General features: G+C 42.0%; 2 protein-coding genes across 6 annotated transcripts in view; one reads left to right on the forward strand and one right to left on the reverse strand.

Annotated features, from left to right (window-relative positions):
- LOC133346730 (protein mono-ADP-ribosyltransferase PARP6-like) lies at positions 1-24,016 on the forward strand. 5 transcript variants are annotated; one of them, XM_061558552.1, is made up of 22 exons: positions 1-565; positions 3,031-3,108; positions 4,260-4,354; positions 4,647-4,707; positions 4,998-5,088; positions 7,780-7,846; positions 10,148-10,297; positions 10,733-10,808; positions 11,217-11,270; positions 11,387-11,482; positions 12,078-12,170; positions 13,727-13,852; positions 14,099-14,164; positions 14,278-14,345; positions 15,309-15,357; positions 16,685-16,797; positions 17,702-17,774; positions 20,188-20,257; positions 20,608-20,687; positions 21,065-21,128; positions 21,468-21,552; positions 21,708-24,016. In XM_061558552.1, exons 1-22 carry the CDS (start codon positions 557-559, stop codon positions 21,808-21,810), a joined length of 1,767 nt encoding a protein of 588 aa, XP_061414536.1. In that variant the 5' UTR covers positions 1-556; the 3' UTR covers positions 21,811-24,016. The 5 variants fall into 5 exon arrangements, 4 of the variants coding, with proteins under 4 accessions (XP_061414536.1, XP_061414537.1, XP_061414538.1 ...); XM_061558553.1 differs by having other exon boundaries at positions 11,220-11,270; XM_061558554.1 differs by having other exon boundaries at positions 5,001-5,088.
- The window catches only part of CRHBP (corticotropin releasing hormone binding protein), an 11,580-nt gene continuing 10,160 nt past the window's right edge, over positions 23,984-25,403 (reverse strand). Inside the window, exon 7 of the mRNA XM_061558579.1 lies at positions 23,984-25,259. Coding sequence (XP_061414563.1) covers positions 25,117-25,259 — 143 coding nt within the window. The 3' untranslated portion in view covers positions 23,984-25,116. The remainder of the gene's footprint in view (positions 25,260-25,403) is intronic.

Below are 25,403 nucleotides of genomic sequence, written 5' to 3' on the forward strand. Positions count from 1 at the left end.
AGGAAGCAGCAGATGAGAGACACAGAGACACAGGCAGGCAGACAAGAGACACACACACATATATACACACAAATCTGCGCTTTTTGTGATCTGTCAGTCACTCACATCACCGGTGCCAGTCTGCGTTTATTTCTCATCCCCCCACACAACGTTAGTCTGCTGTTGATTTCCGACCGAGCGAGAAAAATCAGCGACGCGCTGAGAATCACACATTGCAATTTTTGTGGCGCGGTTATAAATTGCTGATTTTTTTTTATTTTGTCGTACGGTATTTCCCCTACAGTATTTAGGGGAAATTATCCGTGAGATCAGCCCGAGCTGATTGATCCCCCGCAGTGCACGATCGCCGGGTGGGCTGTAGTGTCCGCGAAGCCGGCGAATCGTGTTGTCTTCTCGTTGTAAACGACGACAATATCGTGATTGTCGCCACGCATATTCGACGCTCTTCGGCTGTCTTATCTTTCTTCTTCATCATCATCGCCGCCCCCGCCGCCGCCTTCGAGGTCCGAGCCGAGGAGCTGGAGGATGTGCTGAGGAGGCGCTCGTTTCCGGGCACATGGACCAGGCAAGACCGGTGTCTGAACTGAGGCCCAGTGAAATTTTTTTTTATTTCTTTGAAATTAAATATCTAGATTTTTTTTACAGTGGAATTTATGTTTTACTCGAATTGTGTTATGATTTAAATCGGTGCAAGGTTAAGAGAGATGCTTGTCGCTCAAGTTATGGCGTTGTGTGTGTTTGCAATTGTTGAAAAACCACAGGCCCCGCGTCTGCGTTCATTACATTGGTGCACAATTAGCTACTGTAGTTGTTACTGGTTATGCTTTTACGATGTTTTACGTTTTTGTCAGGAATCTAAACGTTAAGCAAATAATATTTACTAGGTAAAGATAGTTGGGGTTAAGTGGGAAAGCGCTCGCGTCGTTATACGATCGACCCTGTTGTTTACCTCATTAGACTCGTAAGCGATTTGGCGTTAATAATTGTTGTTAAAAATGTTGTGTTTACGTGATGAATCACCACGTTTCGAGTTTACCCATCCTTCATACATTACGTCAAACGCTACATTTGTGACGCACAAAATTGTGCGTAACGATAAAGGGATGTAGCCCAGGCTCCGTGTTAAACAGCGAAACGACGTCGTAAGAAATTGACATTTATATTCTTGGTTCTTTCGGTAAAGTCACGTAGAAGGGAAATAATAAAAAAATACAAATAAGGTTTTATATGTGTATTATTTTATTCTTTCCCTTCTATGTGAATTTACCGAAAGAACCAAGAATATGAATCCCTGCAGTCACGAAAGCTTTAAATCAAAATTGGCATTTGTTCATTAATTCGGTACACCGTAGATTATGTAGTTTTGTTGTTGTCCGTAATCAAAACGTTGAACGCGTTCAGATGCCATTCGTCCTCATAACAAATGTCGTGTAATGACAATTGGTAGGGAATGTCACAGTGGTCGGCGTGGCTGCAATTGGGACACAGTGGACCCCATAGACCCGCAATGGCGTGGGGGTGGTTAAGGATCCCCAATATCAGCCGTGAATTTTTTACAAAAGGGGCCGCATATGTTGTTGTACATGTCACGCCGGTTGTATTGTTAGCACAATAGCGCTCAAATCGAGAGGCATTGTGACAGAGAGAGAAAAAAGAAAGAAAATCGGTGACATTTTGGTTTTACGGTACCTTCAACGTGTAGGTTTAAACGTCTCTTGTCATAAGCCATAGGCGTAATTTTATTGTAAGATGTGTACGTGACTCAAAAGGGTCTGCTGTTCTCAGTAATTTATGCAGGACATTGTTGTTGTCTTAGCAAAGATCACCATATGCTTCATTGTTAACAAAAGTGTAAACAACGAAATATTATAAACTACATTTATTATCAATGTCCCTTTGTATGACATCCCAAAGCTTTACTATTTCAATGGGGTGACATTTGGTCAAGAAAGTAGAATTGTTTTTCAATTACAGTATGCCACGTGTGCCATAATATAATTGGCAATCATTATTTTCACTGGATCGTCGACACATAAAACATCTTTAACATAACGATAACATTTGCTTTTTGTCCATTTTAGTTTTGTATTTGCCATGTTTTTTAGAACGTATTGCCCTTGGGCAAATGTTATTGCTTAAAAGGCCTTGAATTCTGGAGTTCCACTTTCACAATCTAAATTCTCACAATATCATTGCCTTCACATTTACTTGTCAGGGCATGCCCACATGCGGTGGTAGGAGTAATGCAAACGGAATTTACACAGGTAATCTAGAGATGTTAGTTGTCGGACCACTTTGCTTTGTTTTATATGGGCAGTGGCGAGGTGGCTCAGCACTGCTGAGGGCGTGGGCTGGAACCTGGGAAGCTGCCTGTGGTTAAACAGAGTTCTCAAGTACTGTCTAGTTAATAGTCTAAGTCTGGTTACCAATGACTGCGTAAAAAATCGTATGAGAGAAGTCCTGTGAAGGCTGTTTTCTGACACATGGGGTGCCATAATGCCAAGAGCACAATTGGGGTAAAAAGATGTAAAAATATGTTTGTCAGTATTGTATATGGGGTATTTATATGCACTAGACAGTCATAGGTAGTGTAGGCTCATGGCACAGAGGGAGGTGTTTGAAATTAAAAAAGATGAAATATTAAATTGCAAAATACGTGTCAATCATGTGGCTCAGGGATGAAAACAAATTCGAGGAAAACAACCACTGTCATTCTGGACATCCATAATGTTTCATTGTACTCCCACTTGTGACCGCATGAACTGCATGAGTAGCGATGATGGGCCATCGCAACCACTTACAGAAGCCAGCAGCTGCTTGCCAGAAGGCATGTTTTATACACAGGGCCAGCCTGAGCGATCGACAGAATGGGCTTTTGTGAATTAGTGTACGACTACACCTGCAAAGACAAATGCGCTTTTGGATGCTGTCAACTTGAACAGAAAACTATTAAAATGTGATTGTTTTAAGCCTGAAAAGCTGTGTTGTGTGCCAAATCTTTATTGTATTTTTGTTGTTTCTTTTGTAAAGGACTTGAGTGCACCAAAGTGGACTGGAGAGGAGTCTGATGGAGAGACTGAGTCGGATGAGTTTTTCTGTGGAGTGCAGGTGCTCATAATACGAATGAAAACTGAAATATATTTGCATCATGGCAATTCTAGGCTTTTTATCCTTTATAATCCACACAGGAAAATATATGCTCATGAACATCTTAATTTACATTCACCAGGTGATTCCAGATTACAGTTCATATTTTAAAGAAACAATTACTTATACCCAATTATGTGTAGTGTAAAGGTAATTTAGAAAATAGGTTGCTTAAAAAAGGCATCGCTTGCACAGTGGGTCCTATAGCCAAGCAGGGAGGAAAACATTTAGATGCAACAGAACAAGCCATACTTATCTTAATATGTAGTTTTTATTTTTCATCAGGCCAAATTATTATTTCACCAAATATGTGTTGTGAACTCTTCTCCACCTGGCACAGCCAAACAAATAACATTGTCACATGTACAAACGTTTTCACGTGCCAATTATAATATCAGCTTACCGATAAGTTGAAGAGCAATTTTCACAACCAAATATTGCAAGTATCGCTAAATGTTTGGTTAGATAATTGTGGATTAACCCAAAAATCAATTGTGAATTAGGTCAACATACATTCTTCAGGCCAGGACATAATTTTTTATATCATCATGTCTAAATGGACATCTAAACATAATTCAAGAAAAATCCTGTTTTGGAAATCTCTTTGTTCGGTTGACTTTTTACTGAGCGTTATCCAGCGTCTTGTGTAACGTTATTTATATTTTAATGGAAAAATAACCATGGAGATGCCACCATCCTTTGAATCATATGTCACAAACCTTACAAAAGAATACAGTCCTGTTGCATAAAATTTCTATAACCTTCAGTATGTTTTGCAATACATTATTTTCCAGCCTCACAAAAGAATCTTACATGGTTCACTTTAAACCTTGAATACCAAACTCGTATTTTTAAATGGAGCAAGCTGTCTTTTTTAATGTGAATCATGGTTATGTTGGAATAGATAAAAGCCTGTGGATTTGTATAGCCACATAATTGTTATAGAACATTATGTTCTGCCAGTGTACCTATATATAGCTTTACCTTTAATGGCATGTAAAAAAAGTACTTATTTGAAATGTAATGTTTCCTATAATGTGTATAATGTTGTGTTGCGATTGCATTGTTTTCAGTTACATGATTGTGCTAAATGCGTTGCTTTAATTTTGTAGGTGAATGCAGATGGAGAGACACATCGCCATCCACAGCTGGATGCCGACATCGAAAGTGTGAGAGAGAAATATGGGGATGGTGCTGTCCAGATCAGGTGAGAACTCTGTGGTTTTTTTTCTCTCAATTTTTTTCGATTTGGAGATTGAACGCCTTGAATAATTATTCCTCTTTGAATTTTAGACAGTGATATGCAAAACAAATATTCTTGCATGGTGTACTTTACATCTGGAATTACAATTACAAGTTGGTATTTTCAAAAGTAACAGGCTGGCTGAGAATTATTCGACTCGTGTATTCAAATATCTTAATATCTATGTTCAACTTGCAATAAATGTTCAACTTCCAATAATATCTTGTAATATGTGTTTTCACATCTTTTCTTATAGGGAGTATGGAGCCATTGATGATGTGGCTGTCGATCTTCATATTAATGTGGGATTCTTGGATGTAAGTGATTTATTCTTGCTAAATTTCTTTCTTGCTTTAATCTTCGTTTTAACCCAGGAAAGCCTCACAGAGTCTCAAAATGTATTTAAGGAGGGTCCTGCCGAGTTTTAACAGTAGGAGGCGACAGTTTCTCCACGTTTTCCCAAATGAGTGTGTTGAATATTCGGTCAAACGTTGTCCGTTGGCCCTTTGTTGGTTGTTGGTCTTTGTAATGCACAGCGTTTGCGATCGCCTTGGTGCAGCTTCCAAATCCAGTGGCACACTTGACTTAGGTACGGTATTCCACACAGGAGGAGATTGCGACGGCTTGGAAGGTGATGCGAACTGAGGCGGTTGTTCTACGCCTCCACTTTTCGCTGTCTCAGTATTTGGATGGCCCAGGTATGCTTGCACTCGAAAACAAAGTGTTTTTGGTACAATTCACACGTTTGGTAGAGGGCCATATAAGCAAGACGTAGTACTCTGTACATTATCCTCATTAACCTTGGCAAGATGGAGTGATCCACCAGCTTTTAATCGTCCCCTACTCGCACATTAATCACACCATTTGTCAGTTTAACATGCAGGCTTTGGAGACTAATATTATTCATAATAAAGGTTTTTGGGTTAGATTGCGTAAGCATAAATGTGTCGTAACCCTCCACCACCCAACTTGGCCAGTAAGGTTTGTCACGTAAACAGTTAGTTACTACTTCAGCCCACGGGTGTGTTGAATCCACAACATTTACAATTTGAGTACTACGCTTCGCTGGTAATTACATTCAGCATCATCCGGCGATTTGCCAGAATAGTGAAGCAATCCACCTGCTTCCGGTCTTAAATAGAGCAAGATGACATCATCACTGTGAATCCATCAGGTGCAGAGATCAGAGGCAGAAGAGGGGGGGTGTATTGTAATTATATAATAGATTAATTATTATTCAGTTAACTAGCATGTATTTCCTCATTAAGGAATGCAGTTGTAAGATAATTACTTAATAATACGCTTCCAGGCCGCACTAAGCCTGTAGCTGTAAGAGCGGTTAAAATTATTTGTATCTTTTTCAATTTCAATAGATTATCGAATTAGTCCCGGCCAGTAATATTTATTTTTTCACAACACTTCAATGTTATAAAAATAAATTGTGTGCCCTTGTTGGCAAGCATGTTCTACAACTGCTGACAGCAGTGTTTGAGAGTATTTCGTATTTAAACTCTTTGGTTTTTTCGGTAAAGTCCCAGAGGTAAAAAATAAAATAAAAATCAATTAAAACACGACGTTTCGGAGGCAACACAAGCCTCCGTCTTCAGGTGGCACCGTCACAGCAAAATTACTGTATCAGCCCACTTGATACAGTAATTGATACAGTAATTTTGCTGTGACGGTGCCACCTGAAGACGGAAGCTTGTGTTACCTCCGAAACGTCGCGATTTAATTTATTTTATTTTTTACCTACGTGACTTTACCGAAATAACCAAAGAGTGTATGGACCCTTGCAGTCACGAAAACTTCAAATCTAGAATATTTAGTATTTCTTTGGTGTTATTTTAGTCTTGCGCTAATGTTACGTCCCGTCTGTCCAATATCGCGTTTGCCACATAAGCAATTAATCCAATACACATCTTCTGTTGACATCTTAGGCAATTCATCTTTAGTACAAGATACTAGTTTTCGAATTTTGTGTACCGTGCTAAATCTCACTCTGATTTTTTGTTATTCCCAAACTCTAGCTAGTTTGTCAGTTACTCCCGCAATATATGGTATTTCATTTGTTTTAATAACATGATCACTTTCAGCAGTATTGCTGTTCGATCTTGGTTTGGCATTCAATGCTATTTTAAATTGAGCATTATTGTAGCCATTTAATCGTAGAGCTTCTTTAACATGTTTAATCTCGCTCCTCAGACTTTCACCATCTGACACTGTTTTAGCCTGATGTATGAGCATCTTGATGAGAGAGGAATTCTGTGCGGAGTGATGATGCGAATCTTCATTCAGATAAGCATCAGTGTGCATTTCCTTTCGGTTAACGCTGTGTGGTATTTTACCATTTAGGCCACGTCCAAGCAAAATATCGAGGAATGGGAGTGTGTTATTCACCTCCATTTCCATGGTGAACTGGATGGCTTGGTTTTGCGAATTGAGATGATTTATCAATTCATTAAGTGTATCTTTACCATGTGGCCAGACAACCAAAGTGTCATCCACGTATCTAAATTAAAAATATGGTTTTAGTATACTTGAAGCGAGTGATCTTGCTTCAAAGTGTTCCATGTACAGATTCGCATTAGCAGGAGACAAAGAGCCCATTGCTGCTTCTTCCTTTTGTTTAAAGAAATCACCTCTCCATAAGAAATAAGTGTTATTTAGACAATGGTCAGCTAGTTTTGGAATATCTTTTATTAAACCTTACTTATTTACTCGCAATTGAGTAATTTAATGGACTCGTTAACCGGAATCTTCGTAAATAGAGAAATTACATCAAAGCTTACCAAAATATCATTAGGGTTAAGTTTAATATCTTTAATTACACATCACAAGATTTTCTGAATTTCTTATGAATGAAGATGTCCTACTGATGTAGGGCTGTATTTGTTTTGTTACATATTTTGCTAATTTATATGTGTCAGAGCCTGTTGTACTTACTTGCAGTGTTGGGTGGTGGAGGGTTACGACACATTTATACTTACACGATCTAACCCAAAAAACCTTTATTATGCACACCATTTGTATTCACGAACCTGCAATGAAGTATTCATCTTGTTAGCCCAATGGCCATGACCAATGCTTTTTGTTTAATTTTCACCGTTGTAATCATGTAAGGAGTATAAAGCTGTATGTTCCATCAGATATGTTTTAGAATGCCTGTGCGGCATGTGCAAAACGTTTATATTTTCATTCCAAAGGTTGTATGTTGCTCACATTATAGAGTTGGAAAATATAGCCAAAAGATATACATTTTTATATTCTCTGATAATTAAACCCTGTATTTAAATTATCGCTTTTACTTTGGTAATCAAGATGAACATTTCTTGTGAGACTAAATCTACCGTATTCGATATTGTGTATTAAACATTTTTTTTCCCCTTTAGAGCCAAGCGTTGACGTATTTCAGCCTTCAAACAAAGACAGTTTTGGAATTGGCCTTCAGCTCAAAAAGTAAGATATCATTTGTCACAGTTAACAGCCTCTGCATTCTTATAATTTTCTGAAGGTTACTGAGGTTTAGAGCCAAACATTGAACTTATTGATTCAAATGACGACTATGGAAACGGTAAATAAGACATACCCCACAAAGTCGAATGAATAGAATGCAGTCATAAATAAAGTATTTTATATACAAAAAACCCATTAAGATAAAATATATCTTTCACGAAGGACTTTGGTCCAAAACAAGTTGACGATAATCTCAAATCACATTTGCTAAAATATTGCAATAAAGCTAGCAGCTAAATTCTATGTTTAGTTTACAGAAATGCATTCATTCAAGTGACTGTCTTTTATAATTTACATAAAGCCTCAACTACATAAAATGCAAATATTTATACTTATTAGTTTTGCTGTTCACAATGATCAATGCAGTTTGGTTATTTGGGGTTTTTCTAAATCGCAAAGTACACCCTCTAGAAGATAATTAAAGTTTTATTTCTCAAGTGACATGCATACATTATCAGAGGTCATAAAAGAGCAATACAACTTTAAAAAAGAAACTCGCTAACCCACTAATGGCCCTGTTATTCAGGCCACGATTTCATTTTGGAAATTAAGGTTATACAATAATGGAGCCCTTGTGCATGCCTTACAAATAAGTAAAGGTGCAGGACTGCAATTTCTTGGTCGTAGTACTGTTGATGACAAAATAGCTGCCTCTACAGAGGTAGCTCCAAAGAGCCCCTCTTGAGGGTGTTTGGCCTACTCTTTCACGTTGTCCAAGTGTATTTAAAGAGGTTGGCATACCAAAACTTTACCTAATAATAGTACTTAAAATATATGCATATATTATGGAAGATTGAATAATTTAGTTTAAAATCAGAATTTAGTAATCCAGAAGCCACTGCAGTAGTGCTATGATGGTTCATATGTTCACTATTCTATATAAAGAAATATTTATTTATTTCATTTATCCAAAGTCATTAGATCTACATGGAGACACTGAATATGTCAGGCCATCCTACCATGAATGTCTGAATGGTATCTTCGAGTGCATGTTCCAAGCATTCAAGTGTACAATATGTGGGCCGCTATTTAATTCCGGCCATTAGAGGCTCTTGTAGAGTTATCATCTTGACTGCAGTCATGCTTGTTGGCATACAGCGAGTGTAGGCATTGTGTCGCTATGGCACGTTTTCGGAGCAAACACAGCTTAATCCCATACAGTTGGTTTATCCTTCCACATGCAACATGTATTTGCATGGTGAGCTACGTCAATCTGTCTAGACACATCTTTGTACTTCAGGACATATCACTAATCAGTTGGCAGTGCTGTGTTTGTGACTGCAGTGATGTAAGTTTTTAATATCACATCTAGCTCTTATTTCGCCGCTTTATTGGGTGATTCATTGTGCTGCGAGGTGGCCTGGCCATGCTGGATGGAAGGGGATTATTTTTCGTGGTTAAGCTCCTTTTCTAGAATTCTGTTTTGTAACAGGAACGCTATTTTTAACTTGCGAAAAGGAAGTCCGTCACCCTGCATTATGTTTGCATGCACGTCTGAAATAAAGGCAATGGTCAGTAGGTTTAGGAGCACAATGCGAGCAAAATAAAAGTGTTCATTGGGCTCATCTCCTGTCCATATGGGGTGCCAAAGTGGTTAGATGTTAACTACCTCGCCTGGTATACAGGAGGTGTGGGTTCGACCCTGACGCCTGCATATTTGGAGTATGCATGTGCTCACCGTGGGCACGTGGATTTTTCTTTGGTTCCTCCGGTTTTCCCCTCCACATTTAGAAACATGTTTTTAGAGTATTTGGCTGCTATAATTTCCACATGATAAGCCATTTCGTTGAGTTATCATTTGTGCCCAGGTCGCTTCTAAAAACGATCTATATGGCTCAGTGGGCCTTACCTGGTAAAATAAAAAGTTTTATAGTTTAGTTTAATAGTGTAATATATCAATTTTGCAAATCTCCATTCTTTATTAATTGGAACCAAGGTGCTTTTCCTAATTTAAGCGGTCGTTAAAACGTGTTCTTTTCACGTAGTGGAAATGTATACATCTCAGATCATTTGGGAGCATCGAGCTCTCAGTGCGTCAAAACACAACATTAAATATTTACAAATCATTGTTTTATTCGCGCAACTCACCTAATTTTTTGTCTGCAAACATTAATTTTCCTCCTTCAGAGGTTTCTACCGCAAAGCGATTATCACGGCTAGGTCAGGGGGACCTCTATCTTGAGCGCAAATACATTTGGTTGCCCTTGTCTGATGACGTAAGCGACCCATGTGCTGTACCCGCAGAGTCCTCAAGGCCTTTGTGTCACAGCAGTGGAAGCACCTGAGCAATGATTGCTTGCAGAGCCAGCACAGCAAGCGACTCAACTTGCTCAAGTCCAGCAGGAATGCCAAAAAGCTCCGCTCGCCGCTCAGTCTGCTCTCCCACCTGCACAGGTGTGCCTTAGAGTTGGTCCAGTATCATTGCGCACGTCCAGTTTACACGCCAGCGTTATATAATGTGCACAATTTAAACCAGTGCCATTGCTGTTAGTGTTCCAGTGGTGAGATTCTTTAATTGGTAAATGGAGCGTGTCAGAAAAACAATGTTTCGTAGGATGTAATTAATTTTTTATGAATACTCGGAATGTCCATAGGTTCTAGTGAACAAAACAGGAGATTTGTTGTGAGAACATCTGTAGTGTATTAAAAAAGGTGTACATCATTCCGAGCTTCCTCATTTAATTAACTCTAGAGGCTTATTTGGACAAAATGAAAAAAGGTTAAACTTCCTTGCTATGCGCGTAGGGTGTCTTTTGTCAGTTCATGCGAAGTTTGTAGTTGTGAAGGGACGATAAACGTCTAATGTGGCTGTCCACTGTGCATACCCAGATCCCCAAGCTTCCTCTTCCACCAGGATGGAGGGGGCCGTGGCAAACGGAATCTGGAACAGAACGGATCCTCCCAGGTGCCACGTTTAATAGAGCTGGAAATGTGCACCGTGTGAAAATATTCGGCCGGACCTGTTGCGATGTTTGCGTGTAACTTATATTGCTTCAATATTGCTGCACTGCCGTGGATTCTGGAAATACGTGCAGTGTATTATTGTTTTGTGCATTACAGCTCTCTGGTTCACGACTGTTTTGCTATAACCATGAGCATTTTATTCAATGGGGATTTACCTTTGCCAAATAAAGCTAAACCTTTTAAGTCGTCAAAGTGCACACACTCACAGTTGAATTGAATAGCCTGCAGCATTTTATTTATCCAAGATTGTTTAAGTTCTAATGTAGTCTTTGTTTTATATAAGCATAATTTTACATGTCCTAAAAAAACTGAATCATTGTACTGTCGAATAATTTGTTTTTGTTTTCAGCAGGGAAATGCAACAAAAACTCTTCCAATATTAGAACATGGCTTTCTTGTTCAGGTAAATATAGCACATAGAGTATACTCGCTGTCAGAATGTGCATCATTTTGCATGATGACTTGCCCTTTGATGTCAGTTTAACCACAAAACTCGTGTCATTTTGTATGTGGTTGTAGACCATGCTGTACGGCGAACAAAGAATACCAACCCTCAACGAGTTCTGCGTAGTGTGCGATGAGCCACACGTGTTTCAGAATGGCCCCATGCTCAAGGTAACGGACTTTGTTAACGTTTTCAATGCAGTGTACAGATGAAATAAGGTGTTAGGCATGGGTTGGATGTCAGAACGCTGAGCTGGCGCTGCCAAAATCTTGGGCTTGCATGCAGGCAGGCACCTGTGATTAACATGGTTTCTCACGTGTTGTGAAGTTGATGGTGTCAGTCCAGTGACTAATAACTGCACACACAAAAAATGATTACATTACATTTTGTTATTACACTTCATTTCAGTGAATTCCAAATCTTAGAAATTGAATATATTAAATTGACTGCCAGGTGACGAACACTGCCCTTTGTAGTGGGGCATCTGGGAAATGCTGCCCTCTGCTGTATAGAATAGAGGTCATTTTAGATGGATATCAGGAGTAATTCTGTGATATTCACTTCTGAGAGCCTTTTTCTAACATTAAAGATTGCAATGCTCTGTGAGAGATCTGCATTGTTTCCTTGTCTAATGACATTCCACCGAGAGCACAGTCAGGATAAAATTGGGGAGAAGGCCAAATCTGGCCAAAGATGGTTGGAGCTGGGGGTCCCTTTTTACCACTCTCATAGAATAATAGTGGTTAATTGCTCCGCTCCCTACAGCCGGCTGTTTGCGCCCGGGAACTCTGCGTCTTCGCCTTCCAGACGCTTGGAGTGATGACGGGTGCTGCTGCTGAAGTGGCCACAGGCCCAGAGGTGGGTCAAAATTACTTGGTTACAAGACGATGTTGTTGTTCGGCATGTTGGCATTGTTGTGATAGGATGCGTAGATAATGAAGGGGAAGTAAGGCTTAGTGTGCAGGAGGCTTTTTTGGTGCGTTGCATAACAGTTGTTGACTAAGCGTTGATGACACGTGGATTAAATGGATTAATACGCGACGAAAAGCACTTAACCTGATTTATACGTTTTCACCCCATTGTTTGATAGACGGAGATTTATACATCGCTGGCAATCGGATTTATTTAAAAAATTACTTCACTTCACACGTTTCATTCTTACACATATTGCATGAGTCTGATCCCCCATCACCACATTTCAGCATTTCAGTTGTTGCATCTGTCATTAACATCCATCCAATGAAAACAACTTCATCAGCACTCATGCACTTTGTGAGTTTAACACGAGAATCTATCGAAATTGAAAGAAATCAAAATAACTACCATCTTAGTGCTGCGTGGAAGCGAATAATCAAATAATACATTATTTAAATGCATGCCGACAAAGGGCAATGTACTTCAATGGGGATTACCGTTGGTAGGACTATTTTAATGAACACAATAGACAGGAAGGACAAGTTCAAAGGGCTCGCATAATGCACACGCTTAATGTACGTTGCGTCAGTAATCCCGCCCCCCCCATCATTGTGTAAGAGCGCAGAAGCGTGGTCAACACATCTACGCCTCTATATAAGGAACGAAACAGGAAGACACAAATCTGGCTGTCGCCTGATTAAGCTAGTTGTAATTACTGGCGAAACGTCGTACTCAGTTTGTAAATGTTGTGGCTTGGCTCTCCAACACACCGGTGTGCTGTACTAGTGACGAATTGGCATGTAATGTTTACGTGACAACCCTTACTAGTTGGCGGTGTCGGGTGGTGGCGGGTTTTAACGACACATTTATATATTTACACGATCTAACCCAAAAACCTACATTATGGATACCCTTTGTGGTCAGAACGAAGAACCAAATTGAATATAGAGTCCAGAATTAAAAGAATTTTCTTGAAAGGTGAATCTGATTCCTTTCCCTTTATGGCTACCATATTTGATGTAAAATGTTGACTCATGTTAGTCTTGATTTTACAATAAAATATTCATTTTACCAGTTACACTATTCTGCCAAACTCCTGTTTACAGATAATGTGTGTATTCTGCATACCTTAACAATTCACATGCATGTATCCTTTGAATGAGCTGTAAAATAACCACAAATGGCATTTTTGCATTAAAATACAAGCAAAGGAAAAAGTCACTCGTATGTTTAACTCTTTCTGCTTTCATAACCATTCTGTGTTTAGATACAGAGTACATTATACACAGCACATTAAACACACGTGGTGTTTTTGTTGGATTGCCCACGAGGTTAGGGTGTTTTAACGTTTCCCTCTGCTGCTTTTCTGCACGGTGTGTTTCGGTGGCTCTCTGGAGATTCCTTACACTGGCTGTTGAGTGTCTGGCGACAGTTTCACCGTGCACGTCTGTGGGTAACTTTCTGTCTTAACGTTACCTTGTCGCGGATTTGTCTTCCAGGTTGTGGACCTGTTATTGGCCATGTGCCGATCAGCACTGGAATCTCCCCGCAAGAGCATTATTTTTGACCCCTATCCATCTGTCGTCGACCCAAACGACCCCAAAGCCCTTGCCTTCAACCCCAAGGTAGCCCAATAAACTTCACGTTTTACACTTAATTTGTTCTTTTTTTTATTTCATGTGTAAGGCTCTGGACTTTTGTTCTTGTCGTTTTTCCTTGAATCGCCGCTATTTCCTACCACTGACATTGATTGATTAAAGAAGTTTTGAGGCTTTATTTATAGCTAATGCATACGTTTCAGCTAAAGGAGTTGTTTAAGTAACCATTGACTTCAAGCTGCAGCCTTCTCGATCCTGTTTTTGTGTGCGCAGAAAAAAAACTACGAGCGATTGCAGCGTGCGTTGGACAGCATCATGTCGGTGAGAGAAATGACCCAGGTAAAGTTGCCACGTACAGAGGAATTATGTTCTGCAAGGAGGTTATAGAATGAAGTTGCATTTGTGCATTTCAAGTGTTGATTGCCTTTTGGATATTCCCCAACGGTACGCAGGGATCCTATTTGGACATCAAAAAGCAAATGGACAAGCAGGACTCTCTGGCACACCCCCTTCTACAGTGGTAGGCAAGAAACAATGTCGCAAACTCGTTGGCAGTGTCATGTTGTGGTATTCGAGGGGTGGAATGATTCCAAACTAAAAACGAAACTCTTTTTTATTTTACCAGGTAAAGCCCACTGAGCTATATAGCTCTTTTTCAGAAGCAACCTGGCAACATGATAGCCCAACGAAGTGGCTTATGTGGAAATGTTTAGCAGCTACATACTCTAAACGCATGTTGCTTCTAAATGTGGAGGGAAAAACTGGAGCACCCGGAGAAAAATACACGTGACCACGGGGAGAGAAGACATGCAAACTTCAAATATACAGGTGTCAGGGTTGGGGTCAAACCTACGACCTTCTGTAAACCAGGCAAGGGAGTTAACATCTCGCCACCCCAAAATCCCAATTAACCCCCATCCCCAAGAAAATTGATGAACTGGGACAGTTTGGGGTCACCATTTGATTCCAGGATTAGTTTTTTGTTTCCGACATGCAGTGAATGGTAGTGCCTGTAGGGGCTGTGGGGGTCACTTGAACCAATTGCATATTATATAAGTGAAAAAGCACTGATTTGCTCACGTGATTAAATGCATGTATGGTAAGCGAAATAATCTGTAATATGAATCGATTTGTCACGATACCCCTGTTCTATTGATGAGAAACTGATGGCTGTTTTAGTTAAGAGTGAATCTGTAATATGTAGGCTACACTAGCGTAATGGTTGTTATTGTAAGCATTAAACAGCATTCCTATTAGTTTTGAACAATGTATAGGGTGTCGTCTACTTTGCTAATGCTACATTTTACATGAGCGTAAACATGGCTTAGAAGCAGTCTGGATCAGCGCTTGCAGATATGTAGCTACATGACGGGGTTTTTTTTTCCCCGCAGTAACATACTAAAATGTGCGTATGTGGAATTAAGTTTTTTCTCTAATGCTCAGTCCATATACCCTCTCCCACATGGCTGCCACTCCGGGATAGGGTAATTTCCAGTAACCGCTCCCACATTGTGAAGCTACACAGCAGTCGGGTGAGTGTCTCTAATCTTCTCGCTGAGACTATTTTCCCTCTGTAGAATAGTCAGGGCCTCCAACGGCCTCTCCTCGGTGGAGGTGGTGCGGCGCGCTTGGTCGCGCATTCACCGACTCCGGCAGGCCTCCCCGGTTATTACCGTAGGCATATAAGCCGCAAAATTTAGTGCCGTCTTGCTTTGATGGTGGACGTTAAAAATCCCGTGATGTCATTCGAAAGGAGTAGGCCATTCTGTGCCGGTGCTATGGTCCAAATTTGACAAATAAAAAATAACTCCAAATATATTTACATAAAGCAGCACCGCTGCTACAGTCAGTTTATGAATAGTAGCACCTTCCTGGTAGCTTTGTACTATAAGAATGGCACGAATACCAAATGTACTAAATTATTAGGATTGTCACTTTGTCAGTTGAATTTTATTACATAAAGGATTCATAAACTTGGCAGAGCATTACGATTGTATGTTGTTAAAGTACAGTGCTGTCATGCATATTCTAATGTTATTGTATAACAGCACTGTCATCTAGTGGCAAAAAACGATGCTGAGTATTATGATCATAAAGAGGCACGCTTTTCATCACGATTCATGGTCACAACTGGTGTCAAAGATTGTTTGAATATTGTTATTAGTCTCTTATTTGCATTGTCTCATTTCTTCCATCTCATTTCCACTGCCTTTACTGTCCCTCTGCTTTGTCCTCTGTCGCATAACATTTGTCCTGCCACCGTCTGTTTCCTTTCTGTCTCATTCATCATGGAATTAAAGATAAAAATAACATTATACAATTCATCAAATGCGTCTTATGTTCTTATGCCGATAGTTTTGATGCATTTATCAAACGTGAATGTATGAATTGAGTCATGTCAACTAAGACGTGTAAAGTTTGGAAGCATTAGGATAGGCAGCATCTGTACATTGTCCTCGAACTCGCAGGAGAGAATGAACTATGACATAGACATAAGATATACATCGAACTGAGAGCGTCATTCAGCTCTTTTAAAATCCCAGGCTGACAGTTGTTACTTTGTTTCCACTTGTATAATTCTAGCAACCCCTAATCTCTATGCACGTTATTTTAACGCACACAGATGGGAGTTTTAAATAATTCAAAAATAGACTTATTTCTTTTACCCTCGATGACGACATATGCGTTGCATTCCATGAGTCTGTACGACTAAGCTGTATACATTATTCGTAAAGTGGGACAAACAAACAGCGGGTCATTGCCTTCTCGAAGTGTCCGTCACACACCTGTGAAATGTTCCAAATGTTTAAGAGTGCAAAGGAAGGTGCTGAGACTGTGCTGCCTTGTCTGTGGGAGCAGCAGCTGAAGTTCATGCACACTCCGCACCAATTCCTGCTGCTCAGCAGCCCTCCGGCTAAGGAGGCCCGCTTCCGCGCTGCCAAGAAGCTCTACGGCAGCTCGTTCGCCTTTCAGTGAGTGGTTCACACGGCACGAGGGGCCGGGGGGCACCTGTGCCGGACCGTGCAACACTTGCAGGGCTCCTATGGGGGGGGGGGGGGGGGCGGGAGGGGCAGAGGTCGCAAACGGGTTTTGATTCCTTACCCGTACCCGTACCCGGCCGCACCAGGGTCACAAACTGGTTCCCGATACCTGGCCTCTGGGATGAAGCCATGTTGCAGGCACGGGTTAGGATGATTCTAGGAACTTGAATTGTGAGAAGAGACAAGACGTTGGGAAATGAGTGACAAAGAGTTACTCACCAGTGACTCATGGCCTACCCGTACCCGGCCGCACCAGGGTCGCAAACGGGTACCCGTACCCGGCCGGGTACGGGTAGCCGGGTATCGGGTAGGGTACGGGTATCGGGTACCCGATTGCAACCTCTGGGGAGGGGGGTAGGTGGGGGCATCTCACTTTTTGCAATGAATCCAACAAAGAATATAAGGGAGTGTCAGTGCACAGCTTGTAAATGCTTCTTTAATGATTCAAACAATGGATCCTCCAGAATACATAGAGGGCAGAGAAGTAATAGACTTGTAATTGTGTACTGCATAGGTGCAGAGGTGTGTTCAATCCGCTGCTGGATGAAGGCCACCCCACACTGTTGGTCAGCGGTTGTTTGACCATACTTGACGCTGATCAATGTAGTTTGGCGAAGCTGGTGTGCTCGGGAGCGGTTCGGATATTCCTTGCCATGTTACCGATGGCTAATAATTATCGAAGTTGGGTTGTTAGGTTCGTAGCAGACTATGCTAACCACTGTGCCAACCCAACCCCTCCTCCCCTGAATTTCTATGAAAAGGCCGTGTTGTTAATGATGACTTCCATAACTTTCTGCTCTGTGTTGTAATTGCCGTGTGGTCACACCTCCTGCAGTGGGTCACACACGGAAAACTGGCACTCGATTCTGCGAAACGGTCTCGTGAACGCCTCCTACACCAAGCTCCAGGTCGGTTGGGTTGCAGTTAAACGCGGTGCGGCGTACGCGCAGAGATATGCTGCTCGCCGTTTCTCGCTGCGCTTTATTCTAACCGCTGCTGGATGAAGGCCTGCTCCCCATGATGTTTTTCGGTCATGGGGTTTTCTTGGACCATACTTCACGCTGGATAAAGCGGATTGATGAAAGTAGAACACAACCCATGACCGGTTCAGACAGCACTCGCCACTGATGTTATCCTTGGTCATGAATTAAACTTGGGTTGCCAAGCATTCACAACACATTATACTCTAACCACTGTACCACCACATAGAGATACATTGGAATATCCTCCTCGGAATCTTATTATAAGCTTTGGGCTATCATACTGAAAACTGCAACAAAAACCAAGCCACAGTGCGACTGTTGCCACACAACCAAAACTAAGGACCATATAATAAACAGCTGTGGTCTGCACTTCTTCAATGGAGGAAGATGGTTACAGTCTGAGAAGTAAAATTAAACATCTTAAAGAAGCGCTGCATTTGAACGGTTACAATGATACACAAATCAGCAGGACACTGAATGCCAACATCAAATCAAATAACACGACCGTTTAAACTGACCAAGTAAATAAAACTATTAAAATGCCGTACATTGCGGGAGTAACTGATAAACTAGCCAGATGTTTGGAAAAACAACATCGGAGTCAGATTTGGCACGATACATAAAATACATACATTTATATCTGGTACAAAAAATGTACAGGGTGTTTGAAAAAGATGGACCCGATTTAAAATCGCTATATCTCTGCAACCATGAACCGCCCATGAATTTAACTCTTACCATTTGAAAAGGCAGGGCATAGAGTTGCAAACGATTACCGCTAGATGCCTCTCCCAGCGCGCAAACAGCCCCTAACCTCAGTCATTCGCAAGACGGTGACCCCGCAACACACAAGGCGTTTTGCGTTCTGCAGTTCAGCAAGACTGAATCCGTGATTGCGGTGCAGCGTGTGTTTCAACGGCGTTTTGGCATTGATCCGCCAATGTCAAAGAACATTCGTCCTTGGTACCGATAATTTGAGGAAACAGGCTGTTTATGTAGGGGGAAGAGCAGTGGGCGACCACGCATCTCAGAGGAAAATGTGAGAAGAGAGGCGTTTGGGATGAATTCAACTATCGTCTCGATGTCCGTACAGTAGGTGGAGGGCACATAGAGCATTTATAAAATGGTTAGTAAAACTTGATAACTCATTAAACCGTTTGTAACGTTTTGTGTAATTGTAACATGTTGCCATCGTGAAATATACTGCTTTGAAATTGGGTCCATTTATTTGAAATACCCTGTATTACCAAAGCTATCAACAGAAGGTGTGTACCGGATTAATTGCACGTGTGTGGTAAATGCTTTGTTGGGCAAACAGGACGAATGATCAGCACGGGAGTAAAATATCACCAAAGAAATATTAAATACTCCCAAATGCAACTGTCAGTAGTGGCAGAACATGCGTACCAACAAGGAGACTCAGTGATTTTGATAATGTTGAAGTTCTCGTTACTACTGGCCGAGATTAATTAAAGAATCTAGAAATTGAGAGAAATAAACATTAATCTGTTGGGTTAGCTACATCCTTCGTGCTGCTTGGAAGCGAATCATCAAGTAATACATTGTTTAAATGCATGCCTATACAGGTTACCATACTTCAATATGGATTACCGTTGAACAGTAACAGGTACGGCTATTTTAGTGCACACAATCGAAAGGAGGTACAAAAACAATGGGCTCGCATAATGCGCATGCATAATGAACGTTGATTACCATACAAATAATCCAACCGGCAATGGATACCCATAATCATGTATATGCATTTATTAATCTCCCCCCCCCACTTCGCTCAAGAAGTTTCTCACAAGTGTCTTCACATCTAGCCCTCTAAGGAACGAAACAGGAGGATTTCTCCACAAATCTAGTTGTCGCCTGATGAGGCTAGTTGTGATTACTGGCGAAACGTCGTACTAAGATTGTAAATGTTGTGGCTTTGCTCTCCAACACACCGGTGTGCTGTATTAGTAACGAATTGGCATGTTCTGTTTACGTGACAAACCTACTAATTGGCTGTGTCAGGTGGTGGCGGGTTTAAAGACACATTTATATATATGTGATCTAGCCCAAAAAACCTGTTATGGATGAAGTCCTCTTATGGCTAGCAGACCTTGTACTGTACATCTATGCCCCCCACACCTTTGCTTGCCACCTTTACCAACCCACACCGACTGGCGTGGTGAAGTACGGCCAAATGACCCCCATGACCCACATGGGGCAGGAAGTCCCCTTCCTCGCCCACCAGTTGATGGACAGAAGCCTGTGTGCATATACCCAGTTCGTAAGATGTAATTTGTGCTTCTGTGTGTGCTTGTGCTAAATTAACTTTTTTGCCCAATAGCTCCATGGAGCTGCCTATGGGAAGGGGATCTACTTGAGCCCCATCTCCAGCATCAGCTTTGGCTACTCTGGTGAGCGAGTTGTTGGCTGTGGGAAATGTGTCTACACCAGAGGGCAGTGTAGAACCATTGTGCAGTGTCCAGCCTACTGCTGCTTTGCTATTCAAAAGTTTGTTATTGTTAAACAAGTGTGCTGTCATGTTTTTTTTTTCCTCCAGTATTTATTCAACACGTTAGTCATCTTCGTATCGAAGAGAAGAAGGGGCCACAGCCTGAGAATTAACTTGTTTATTTTTTCTTCTTCGGGGTAGTGTTATTGACGGACGTGTTGAGTGTTTTTGTTTGCGCTTGTGCATCACTGCAAACGCAGTGGCACCTCACCAAATGTCTGTTGCATATTTGTTCATCTTGCACGTTTGCAGGGATGGGGAAGGGACAGCACAGGATGGAATCGAAAGAGAAACTGGTACAGAATTGTAACCGGGTCAACACCACACCACAGGTGTGCAGCCGATGATGTACAATCATTTGTATTGAAGAGCTGTGATCCCTGAGGATGCTATGTGACTCCCTGGTGCTGCCACAGCTGTCCACGTGGATGTTTGTTGTTGTTGGTAGCCGAGGTCCAATTGCTTCGTCCTGAGCCGTGTCGCGGAGTTTCTCTCGCTTGTCTCTCTCCCGTGTGTTTCCATCCTGACTGCTCCCCGCCACCCCCCTTTCTACCCTGCCGCAGCTTATTTGTAAAGAGTCTTGAGATGCGATGGCATTTAGATGTTATTTGAATTCAAATTGTTGTTGTTTTTGCATAACATGAAATTTATCATGTATATTGCGTTGTTGGCAAATGTGATACAATGGCACTCCTCTTTCGCCCATCAGATAAAAACCATGCAGTCGAGGTTTTTGCAGAGCCGGAATTTAAACTGCATTGCACTCTGCGAAGGTATGTATATACATTGTGCATAGTTGGAGTTCTCGAATTGCATTATTAATGATGTAGCTACATGTACCCGCCCCTACTGGACATCTCCAGGATAAATAAAGATTCTAATTTGCGGAGATAGTGTTTTCATAGATTTATCTGCGTATTTACAAGTAAAAAATCAAGGTAGATGAGCAGTTTAAAGACAGAAATAGTATTTTAATCTTGTGGCCTTTTGGCCCTCTGTATAAATAGTTTGGAGTGGTTTTCTTTACGTGTAGTGAGCTTGGACTGTTTTCAGCATCACTTCAATTTTGCTCAGCCTCATGTGTGCATGTGTATTTTCTGCTCATGAAACAGTCATCACATCGAAGGACCTGCAGAAGCATGGAAACATCTGGGTGTGCCCCATGTCTGATCACGTCTGCACTCGCTTCTTTTTTGTGTAAGTCAAACTCTTAAAACTCTTGGCCGGCTAGTACATATGCCACGCTTAATGTGCAAGTGAAAACTTAACATGTGTAATTTGTCTAAAAGGCAATGAATGTATAGTACACATGGGGGCATTCAGCGCATTCATTTATTTATTTCCCTGCTAAGGTACGAAGATGGGCAGGTTGGCGACGCGAACATCAACACACAGGACCACAAGGTGCAAGCAGAGATTCTACGCATCTTGGGAATGCAGTCCGTTTCCCTGTGACCCCGACACAGCCCGTGCCCTGTCGGGCAGTGGGTGGCGGCAGGTGTGGCTGGTGGAAAGCCGTGGCTGGTGGAAAGCCGTGTCTGGGAACTGGAACTTCACTGGAACTGACGGTTACACTGATTACTTTCACAACAGCTTATTAAAAAAATAACAAGGGCAAATGAAACGTAAACTAACGAGTGGCATATACAGTCGTCCAGGGGCCAACATTTAAAACACAACTGCCAAGCGTTAGTGTGTTTTTTTTTCCTCCGTGCCAAATTAATCTTTGAATATAAAAATACCATTTAATAAAGTGGTGTAAACTAAAAAAAGATTGTACACTATTTTAAATGAAAGTGCATCCCACTTATTGTATTTAACAGGGCCCACTTGTACCTGCATTATTTGGTTGAATCGAAGAAACCACCCCGGCCTAAAATTCACAGGTTGGATTTGTGTAGGTTTTCCCGTCTGTTTGGCAAAAAAAAAACATTGCCTATTTATCCTTTGATTTATGCCTGCAATGTTATGCTGCTTTATAAATGAAAAATACATTTTGAGGTCTTCAATGAGCAGCAGTATTGTCAGCTCACGTTTCCTTTCCAGTGAGAACCAATTCTGTTTGTCTGCTGGATTAGACACTCCCTTTTCCTAACTATAAGTTGCAAGTCTTTACGTTGATCTGTAAGTTAAGTACATATTATTAAGCTGTTAATAATGTAAGTATGTTGACAGTGTATAGATAACAATTTCAGGTTTATTGGTGACCTTTTAGAAGAAAATACATTTCAGAAATTAAGCTTCTACTTTTGCTTCCTCACAATTACAATAACTGCGGTTGTTCTTGATATGTCAGACATTCCACACAAATGTGTTTGCAGTATGGTTTCCTGAAGTGGAAACTCAAGTCTGGATGATTTTTCTATGAATGTGTACTTATCACTTATCAAAACAATTGCCATGTTCTTTTAGAGCAGGTAGCTTATTCGTTATGTTATAATTATTGTGTTTTTGTTTAATACCGAAGATATGTTTTAAACAGATTTATTGTTCGTCTCTTTTATTTTTTATCCAAAGAGTTGAAATAAGCACTCATGAAGACATTCACGGTTAACCTGGCTGGTGCGTTGAAAGTTTACTTTGTTAAATTTGACATATTTGTTATATTCGTTGACAGTTGCGTGTAGATTATCCCTGCTCACCCCATGCATCCCACAGGCCACGCGGTGGGGAATCTCCCGTCTGTATCGTCTCCGTCTCGACGTGCGTTGCGTGTGGGCCGTTTCGATGCTTCGCACGGCATTTTGCCGACTAGGGATTAGAGGCAGCCCTTGCTGCGAAGAATGGCAGAATGAAGCGAGTTTTTATTCGGATGATTGTGGACTGTACTTTGCCCTTTCTATTAAATATAATTAAAACGCCGACTGCTGAATTGCCATTCTGATCTCGTACTGCTTTTTGGTTTTTAAACAAACCTCGGGCATTTGGCTTCAGAGAGACCTACGGCCGTGACATTTACTTTGGAAGCCACTCAGTGGGCGGGTGAGACGGGAGAGATTATTTTGAGGGACGCAGTAATGACCCGGTAATTTCTCTTTAACCTCCTTACCCCGTCCTCACTTTATCTTCACAGTTGCCCCCTCAGGGCAAGTGTATAATTCCCCAGTGCCTACTGAGGATTCTCCTGCCTATCCTGTGCTATCTGATGAGCGGCCAGCCACCCTTGCCATTACGCCAAGGGGCATTGGCAGTAACCTGCAAATTGAATCGTTATCGAGCACTCGTCACTGGCAAAAGCGCTCAAGGAAATTAGTTTCAGGCTGGGCAATATTATCAGCCGTCTAAATGACCGCCGTATAATTTGCCGTGTTGGGCTCGAAGGGTTTGAGTGTCGGGGCAGAAGCTGGTGCCGTTGGGAGTAGTCGTGATGGGTGCTCTTGACGGGGCTCCACGGTGGACGTACGCGGGCCAATTTAAAGAAGCGCTGCTTTCGGTTTGATGGAACACCTCACGGTTCGTTAGCTACGTCTCAAAGTGGACGCAGTAAAACGTGTGCGGCGAATGTGAACCGACGGTCATCTGGTGCGGTTACGCAAGAGTAATTTCCTTCCTGTACCCTTCATATGAACAACACGGCAACATGCGACGTTGACCAAAAAAAGACGAGTTTTGTCATGACACAGACGCCTCTAATTCTATCAACATTTATTGACACAGAGATTAAAACATACAAGTTGAGGAGGAGGCGGCTGCGACCGCAGTTTACAAGGAATGCAACAAGTCTGCGTTGTATGTAAGGAAAGGATCAAATATTCTCTACGTAAGCATCACAAGCGTGGAATCCAGAGGGAAACGCAATCTCCCCACACACAACCGGTGTCCAAGGGCATTTGGAAAAGCACGTGATGCCACCACGGCTCTCCTTGGCTTCCCGAGGCGTAAATACTAAGGGAGATTTTGCGTTTGTTGAGGTTATTTGATATTCCCTCATTTTAACTGCTGTAATACATCATATACAGTATGTATTTTATATATATATGCAGAGTAAATATTTATTACATTATCAGCATCTGTAAGGTATGCATGCGCTATAAATACACAAAAGCGTTGTACGACTTCTCACTATTTTACGCAACTTGTCCTGGTTACCATTGCTTTTGTGCCTCCCTTGTCGGGGGGGCGTCTAAAGACAATTGAGCCGCTGGGCCACAAGAGCCCATCCGCGTGGATTGGTGGGCCCCATCCTGTTTGAGCCCCGCGGTCTACGTGAAGAGAGCGACCGCTGGGTTGGCCTGCTTTACGACTGTACATCGACATCTCTTGCAGGGCGAATGGGGGGCACTGCATGGTCAAAAGTGTGTGCAGTATCAGACAAAGATCCCCCTGTTGCCGTGAAATTATTGTTGGGCCAAGTGCTGCCAGCAAGCACCTAACAAGGCTGGCACGAGCAACGGAAGGTGGTAGTGAGTAGCCCACTGCCCTATGAACGTGGCGACCGTGAGTTTGATTCCTGGCTACGGCTAACGTCGGTGGCAAATGTCTGAACCGACCGTGCGCCCTCCCCAAGGTTGACTCGGCTTTATAACGTGTGCACCTGGCGCGGTGTGTAAACAACAGCACTACGGAGACAAAGGTGGCCACGTGGTTTATTTTTTATTTTTCCACCGATTACACCACCCACATCATTATGCGCCGTTGTCGGCTTTCCTAGGTGCCCACTATCACAGACCGCGTGTGCAGGCTACTACACGGGGGGGGGGGGATCTTTGTCATCGCGTGTATATAGTGTGTGTGTGTGCGGCGTGGTGCGCTTCCTCGGGGCTAGAAGGGAACTGGGCATCGAGCGTGGGAGCTGCCGGTGTCGTTGGGCGTGAGTCGACGGAAGGAGAAGGTGACCTGAGCCCGAGTGCCGGGCTTGCCCACCAGCCGCACCACGGTGTGCTCGCAGCCCGCCTCCAACTCCACTGCCAGCCGCGGGCACAGCAAGACACGAGCAGGGGGCACACATTCGTCACCTCGCTCGTCTCGTCGAGGAGCGTTGACCGTCATCGCGCGAACTCCGGTCATCCTCGCAGCAGGCGGATTTTTGGCTGGCCATCGAATAAAAG

Source organism: Lethenteron reissneri, chromosome 24 (genome assembly GCF_015708825.2).
Source record: "Lethenteron reissneri isolate LAM-NWPU_2019-01 chromosome 24, ASM1570882v1, whole genome shotgun sequence".
Taxonomy (NCBI): Eukaryota; Metazoa; Chordata; class Hyperoartia; order Petromyzontiformes; family Petromyzontidae; genus Lethenteron; species Lethenteron reissneri.

Bases quoted from the DNA above. Each gene is read 5' to 3' on its own strand.
- LOC133346730 (XM_061558552.1), top strand. The intron at 3,109-4,259 runs GTGCTCATAATA...TTAATTTTGTAG, and splicing joins AGTTTTTCTGTGGAGTGCAG to GTGAATGCAGATGGAGAGAC. The intron at 4,355-4,646 runs GTGAGAACTCTG...CTTTTCTTATAG, and splicing joins GATGGTGCTGTCCAGATCAG to GGAGTATGGAGCCATTGATG.